The sequence below is a fragment of the Diceros bicornis genome, chromosome 26, assembly GCF_020826845.1.
Source record: "Diceros bicornis minor isolate mBicDic1 chromosome 26, mDicBic1.mat.cur, whole genome shotgun sequence".
In the NCBI taxonomy this organism is placed as follows: domain Eukaryota; kingdom Metazoa; phylum Chordata; class Mammalia; order Perissodactyla; family Rhinocerotidae; genus Diceros; species Diceros bicornis.
The window spans coordinates 43,953,564-43,960,755 of NC_080765.1; the positions used below are offsets into that span (position 1 = coordinate 43,953,564).

Genomic DNA, 7,192 nt, shown 5'->3' on the forward strand with positions numbered 1-7,192 from the left:
CACATTTTTTAAATGTGTTACACTTCAATTTTAAATATATCTGTGTGTATATACACACACATTTTTTAAAGCACTGAACTGAATACAATTCCTTCTTTTGATTCCCCCTGAAGGCACCCAGCGGTCGGTCATTCACGGAGATCACATGGGACAGGAGATCCGGGAAACAGAGAGCTGCATTATCAGAACAGCCAGAGCCAGCACAGTGGTCTCTCACCTCGGGAGGCTGGCTCTGCAGATGCGCAGCGCCCAGGACCAAGGGGGAAGGCCCAAGTCGAGATGGAGCCAGATGAAAGGACTGAGAAAATGGAGTTCTTTCTACCTGGCCTTAGGCCTTCTTTCAGACACAGAGCTAGACAGACGTCCAATGTCAGTCATTTCACAAGCCTCTGGCTTCCTCACCTTCGTCTATGAGAAAGCAAGCCAACTAATTTCTTACTAGAGAGCAAATGACCGCTCTCCCACGCTGTTCCACCCATCGGCTTTTCTGCTAAGAGCAGAGGGGCACCACTGCTCACTCATTCCTCCTCCGACACCATCCTGGGGAGATGGTCACCCCCGCTCAGGGCACAGGCCAGGGCTGAGCCTGGTTCCCCCCACCTCTGAGGAGCTGGGCAGCCACGGGGGCAGTTGGCAGAGCTGAACAATTTCACAGTTATTTACTAAGCCCCCAAGTCAGGTGCTGCAGGGGTGGTGTATGTGACACCATCGCCCTTCATTTTATGGGACAAGAAAGAAATGTGAGGCCAGATGCCTGTACATGACCACACGGGAAATGCCCAATGGAACATGGCCCCGTGCAAATGTCTGGCCCAGCAGCACTGGGTTTAGGAAGTGAGGCAGGCAGCAGTGGTCTCTGCCCGCCGGGGTCATCCAGGAAGTCCAGGATGTTCACGAGGAAACTTGCGAGTCCACTGAAAAACACAACCTCGGTTGGGCCAGGGCCAGGGCTTGGTCCCTCCCTGCCCGCTCACATGGACTCTCAGAGTCAGAATGGCAAGAGGCCTGGGGATCCAGAAGTTAACACGGGTGCAGCTGGGGAAACGGGGACCCAAGAGCAAGAAAACTGGCTCAAGGCCACAGTATGTTATTGGCAGAGCCGGGGCCAGACTCGGCCTCAGGACTCAGAATCCAGTGCTCCTCCCATCACACCACTACAGGCTGAGGGTAGAAAGGGACAAAGGACTGTGCGCAGCGTGTTTGTCTTCACAGTGCTAAACTGATCTTCGACTTCCCCGCCCATGCTTGTGAAAGGGTGTGTCGTACACACTGTCGAGTCCACCCCAGCTGCGAGGAAGAAAACACACGCACACATGCACACGCCCCTTTTCTCCCGGGCAGCCAGGCCCTCAGCCCCATGGCGGCCTGTGGACAGCAGCAGCCACCACCCGGCCCAGGGTAAAGGGCCCACTGGCCACCAGACCAGACCCGCCCGAGCTCGGGCTTTCCTCAACTGGAATGCGGGCTGTGTGGGCTGCAGAGAGCACAAGTTCCAAGGGCCGAGAGAGGTTTTATTACGTTTCAGCATGAATCATCCAGCAGGGGAATGTTCCACAGAGCCCAGGGAGGGCGAGGCGGGCAGGAGGCGACTTAGAGCCAGGTGATTTTCGAGTCATCAGAAAGGGACAGTTTCTCAACAATTCCCAGAAAACTATGAAAGGTCCCCAGAGTCATCGCGCCCTGACACACATGGAACTGAGTGACCGAAGCGGGGACCTCAGAGACGAACACACAGAGCTCCGGGCCCTCTCAAACCCTGACGACAGGTGACACTCCAACATCAAGGCCCCACACACCTCAGCTCCCAGTGGCCACAGAGCCCCAGTGCCACCAGCAGGCCCCTAAAGCCACGCCCCCTCAGCTGCTGCTTCAGGAAACAGCTTCTCAGCCGCCCAGCCCCCCACGGCCAACTTAACAGTTGTTTTGTTGCTGTTTTTACCCAAAATATAGCAACGGAAGCCGGGAAAATACAGCTTATTTGTACAGCTCCTACAATGATAAAATCCAAACCAAGTTACCATGAGCAGAAGCACAAAACTAGTTCTGATGTGACTGGCACAGGCGACACTTGGGGAAGCTGAATCTGCTCACGGTGCCAGCGGTGACGGTGCAGGTCTTTGCACGGGGGGTGGGGGGAAATCCCTGTGTGCAGGTGGAGCCCCTTGGTCCTGACCTCCCCATCCCAATGCCACCAACGCGTGGGTCTCACACTCTTGGGACAGTGATGGCCCACGGACTCAGAATGCCCCCAGTGACAGAGGACACCCTCAGTGACACAGAATGTTGTCCCTCGTCTAGAACACCTGCCTCGGTTCTTTCCTTCAGGAGCCAAGTAAATCAGAGTCGGCAAAGCCTTACTCTGGAAAGGGTAAACCCAACACAAGTGTGGAGCATGAGTCGCCGGCTGCGTTCACAGACATTTCTAGACTGCCATCAACACAAAAGCACCCGCAGCAAGTCTAGGACATCCATCACATGGCAGCAGACCCAGGAGTCCTCAGACCCCCGCCTGACACCCCATGGATAAGATGCAACCCAGTCTGAGCAGCTTGTACACTAGAGAGAGCAGGTCTGCTTTCTGCAGTAATGATGCTGCATAAGCATCTACTAAATGCCTACGGTGTGCCAGGCCCAGGTGCTGGGCGACAAAGGGCTCAGTTTGATTTCTAGTTCCTCCACCAGAGAGGACAAAAGTCTGGTGTCACAAGGACACGGCAAAGCTCCAATAAGATAATGGCAGTGAACATGCTCAGAAAGCACACGCACCTGATATGCAAAGGTTTAGGTCTTGGGCATAGTCCCCCTCCCGGGGCTGGTGGGTCACAGGGCCGATGGCCCCTCCTTCTGACACTTCTCTTGGGTGATCTGGTCCCAGCATGACCTCCCTCAACACCAGGGCAGGGCGGCCGGCATCGCTCTGAGACACACAACAGTAACAAGAGCAGCAGGAGGAATAACCGTAGCAGCAGCTGCCCAGGGCCAGGCCCCCTGAGTGGGCACCCACCGTGCTCTGGCTCTCTTCTGCATGTGGGACACAGCCTTCTCTTTAAGAGCCCAGCTGGGGACCGGCCAGCTGTGTGACTGGGGCAAGGGACTGCAGGGCAAGGGAATGCAGAAATAAACCCTCACATTTATAGTCAACTGAGGTTTGACAAAGGTGCACAGGCGATTTGATGGGAAAAGCATAGTCTTTTCAACAAATGGTGTTGAAATAAATAACAATCCATATGCAAAAAAAATGACCTTAGATATTTACCTCAAACCATACATGAAAAAAATTAACTCAAAATCGTTCACAGACCTAAATGTATGAGCTAAAATTATAAAACTTCTAGAAAAAACATAGGAGAAAATCTTTGTGACCTTGGGCTAGGCAAAGATCTCTTAGATATAACTCCAAAAACATTAACCATCAAAAGAAAAAACTGATAAATTGAACTTCACCAAAATTTAAAACTTTTGCTACTCAAAAGATACCATCAAGAAAATGAAAAGATAAGCCACAGACTGGGAGAAAATATTTGCAAATCACAGAACTGATAAAGGAGCTGTATCCAGAATACATAAAGAACTCTCACAACTCAATAAGATGACAGACAATCCAAGCTTTAAAAATCAAATAGAAGACAAACAGACATTTCTCACACACACACATGATATACAAATGGCTAATAAGCACAGGAAAAGATGTTCAACATCATCAGTCATCAGGAAAATGCAAATCAAAACCACAGTGAGATACTTCACACCTACTAGCATGGCGATAATCAAAAAGACAGACAATAATAAATATTGGCAAAGATGTGGAGAAATCGGAACCCTCATACACTGCTGGTGGGAACAAACGTAAAATGAGGCAGCCACTATGGAAAACAGTCTGAAAGTTCCTCAAAAGGTTAAACACAGAGTTACCACATGACCCAGCAGTTCCCCTCCTAGGTGTACACCCAAGAGAACTGAACAGGGCCACGTGAATGTGTGTAGCAGCATTATTCATAAGAGCCAAGAAGTGGACCCAAATGTTCCTTAACTGGTAAAGAGATAAACAAAATGTACTACATCCTTACGATAAAGTACAGACACGTGCTAAAACATGGATGAACCTCAAAAACACACTGAGTGAAAGAAGCCAGACACAAAAAGACTCCATGTTGTATGATTCCATTTATATGAAACGTCCAGAAAGGGCAAATTTTAAAGACAGAAAGCAGATTAGTGATGGAGCAGGGGTAGGGACTGACTGCAAACAAGTACAAGGAAATTCGGGGGGATGATAGAAATGTCTAAAACTGTGCTGATGGCTGCACAATTCTACAAATTTACTAAAAATCACCAAATCATATGTTTACAATGGATAAGTTGTGTGGCACACAAATTATACCTCAATAAAGCTGTTAGGAATAAAATAAACAAGTACTGGGGCCGGTCCCGTGGTGTAGCGGTTACGTGCGTGCTCCGCTGCTGGTGGCCCGGGTTCGGATCCCGGGCGCACACGGATGTACCACTTCTCAGGCCATGCTGTGGCGGCGTCCCATATAAAAGCAGAGGAAGATGGGCACGGATGTTAGCCCAGGGCCAGTCTTCCTCAGCAAAAAGAGGAGGATTGGCATGGATGTTAGCTCAGGGCTGATCTGCCTCACAAAAAATAAATAAATAAATAAATAAATACGATGAAAACAAAGTAAATGTTATTAAATTTGAGCTAGGTACTGTTGCAGTGCATGCGGAAAGTTCTGACAGATCTTAAAAGTTCTCACCACAAAAAAAAAAAAGGTAGCTGTGAGGTGATGAATGTGTTAACTAACCGTATTGTGATAATCATTTCCCAATATATACATATATCAAATCATCATGCTGCACACCTTAAACTTCCACAATACTATGTGTCAACTACACCTCAATAAAGCTGGAAAAAAATTGGACAGCATTACAGGGGTGTTCAAAAAAACTGACACCCAACGATTCTCTCTGATATAATCAACAAAATTGACAGAGACATGGAAAGAGAACAACTTTCTCATAAAGTGATTGACGAGTCCATGGGGGCACCCCCTAAAATCCTCTCAGACCCCCTGCAGTGCCCAGTTGACCTTGCAGAAACATGCTGAAGTACTGCTAAGGTCCCTTCTGCCTCCAACTCACCATCCCTGAGCAAGGTGGCCAAGGGACGAGGACACAGAGAGGACAGCCTTTGGACTGGACAGGCCCAGGAGAGCACTGCTGTCACCTGCAGCAAAATCAAGGTGGCCCGTGGCATTCACCTGGGTGCCAGCCCCAATTCATTAGTCGTGGCTAACTGAGGTGTTTGTTAATGGATTCTGAAAGCAAGCCAAGGCTCAGTGGGAAAGAGTGTCCTGACTGATTAGCAAGGTAGCATGGTCGGCCAGTCGGCATCCCCAAGAGCATGGTAGTCTCCACCTCCTTTGTTTCCTGTAGCCCCAGACACTCATCTTTCCTCTTCCAAAACCAGGGCAAAGCAGTTCCAAACTTGAGTGGACATCAGACTCACCTGGGGAATAGGTTTTAAATGGGGGTTCCTGGACCCCAGCAGGTCCGAGGCCAGGCCTGGGAAACGCATGTTTTACAAGCTTCCCCACAGATGGGAGCAGGTGGTCCTGGACCACACTCAGAGGAAGCCTGGCGTAGTGGATGCTGGCAGGCCAACTGCGAGGCCTAGAAGACCAGAACATCAGAACAGATGCTTCAGAAGCCAGGATGAGAGAGGAGCCAATCTGAAATTCCCCCATGACGTCCAAAACCCTTATCCTCTTCCCTCCTTTGCATAGAAAATGACCAGATGAGGCGATGGAGAGTGAGGAACAGGAGCTAAAGTTCTGGGTCAGGCCACACACATCATTAGAGGCAGCAGAACAGAGTGGGAACAACTCATCTGGGCGTCGGGGTCCTGGTCCTGGTCCCAAATGTGCTTCCACGCAGCTCTGAGACCTTGGGAAAGTCACTTCCTCCCCAGTGGCTCAGGTCTCCAAGCCACAAAAAAGGAGACCAGAAAGCCTGGAAGGTCCCCTCCAACCATTCTCCTGTTCTCCAGCAAGGACTCCTAGCCTCTCTCCCACAGATTATAATCGTATCCTTGGGCCCAGTCGCACTCCTCCCACCACCCACCCATCATCCACACGCCAGGAGGTCACAGGAGCTAAGCCTCTGTCTAGATGGGATGGAGAGTGTCCAGAACCAGTGGCGGGGTCTTCACACCAAGCCACCAAAGAAAGCCAAAACTGGCGATGGTGTGACGTCAATCTTTTTGACAACGACCACTTTGTAAGCACAAGCCACGCGCCGGGCACATCCAACCCCTCGCCAGCGTCGTGGCTGGCACCTCACCCTGGCCCTAGGAGTTTCCTACTGAGAGTCTCCCCACTGCGCAGACAAGGGAGCTGAGGCGCGCAGGGGCGAAGTGACTGACCCAAGGTCAGTTAGCCGGGACGAGGCAGTCAGCCGAGGGCCTCACCTCCGCCCCGGAGTCCGGGTCGAGGGCGCGCGGAGCCCCAGGCAGAAAGGCGGCAGGGAGGGCCGCGGGCCGAGCAGAGCCCCCACGCCACCCTCCGCGGAGTGCCCGCGCGGGCGCGCCCTGTCCCCGCGCCCGCCGCCGGAGCCGCGTTCCGGCCCGCGCCTCTCCCTCCATGCCCGGGGCCGCCGCTCACCGGACTTCGGTGGGTAGCGATATGCCGAGTTCGCCTGGATGTCGATGTCCTCCACGCCCGCGATGCGGCGGCTCAGGATGGAGCCCATGGTTCGCGGCGTGCCGGGCCGGGGCCAGGGAGGTGGGCGGCGGCAGCGTCCTCACGCGGACATGGCCCGGACCAGGCCGCACGGACGATGGCCCACGGCCGCGGGCGCCTCGGCCTCGGAGCCCCCACCCGTTCTGCCCCTGGCCCGACGCCACGGCGGCCCTCCGCCCCCCGCTCCCGAGGCACCTTGGGAAATGGAGTCCCCTCGCCGCCGAGGGCGCCCGGCTGCGGCGCAGGAAGCCCGCCTAGAAACAACATTTCCCAGGATGCTCCTCGCCCGGGCCCTCTGAAGGTGTTGACAAGCGCTCCGGGACAAACCAAACGGACCTGAACCCAGAGGGGAGGAACCATCAACCGCATCGCAAATTGTCCTTCCCTCGGCATTCCAAGCACCGCACTAACATCGTAACTCTTTAGCCTCCTAACAGCTTGTTCATACATAG

The 7,192-nt window shown here is 52.6% G+C and overlaps 1 protein-coding gene across 4 annotated transcripts in view; it reads right to left on the reverse strand.

Annotated features, from left to right (window-relative positions):
- Positions 1–6,842, reverse strand: part of MGRN1 (mahogunin ring finger 1) — a 54,081-nt gene extending 47,239 nt beyond the window's left edge. For 2 of the 4 annotated variants that reach the window (XM_058570132.1, XM_058570134.1), the window contains exon 1: positions 6,663–6,842. In XM_058570132.1, the coding sequence (XP_058426115.1) occupies positions 6,663–6,750 (88 nt within the window). In that variant the 5' untranslated portion in view covers positions 6,751–6,842. The remainder of the gene's footprint in view (positions 1–6,662) is intronic. The other 2 variants (XM_058570133.1, XM_058570135.1) reach the window with 1 other exon arrangement.
- Between the last annotated feature and the right edge of the window lie 350 nt (positions 6,843–7,192).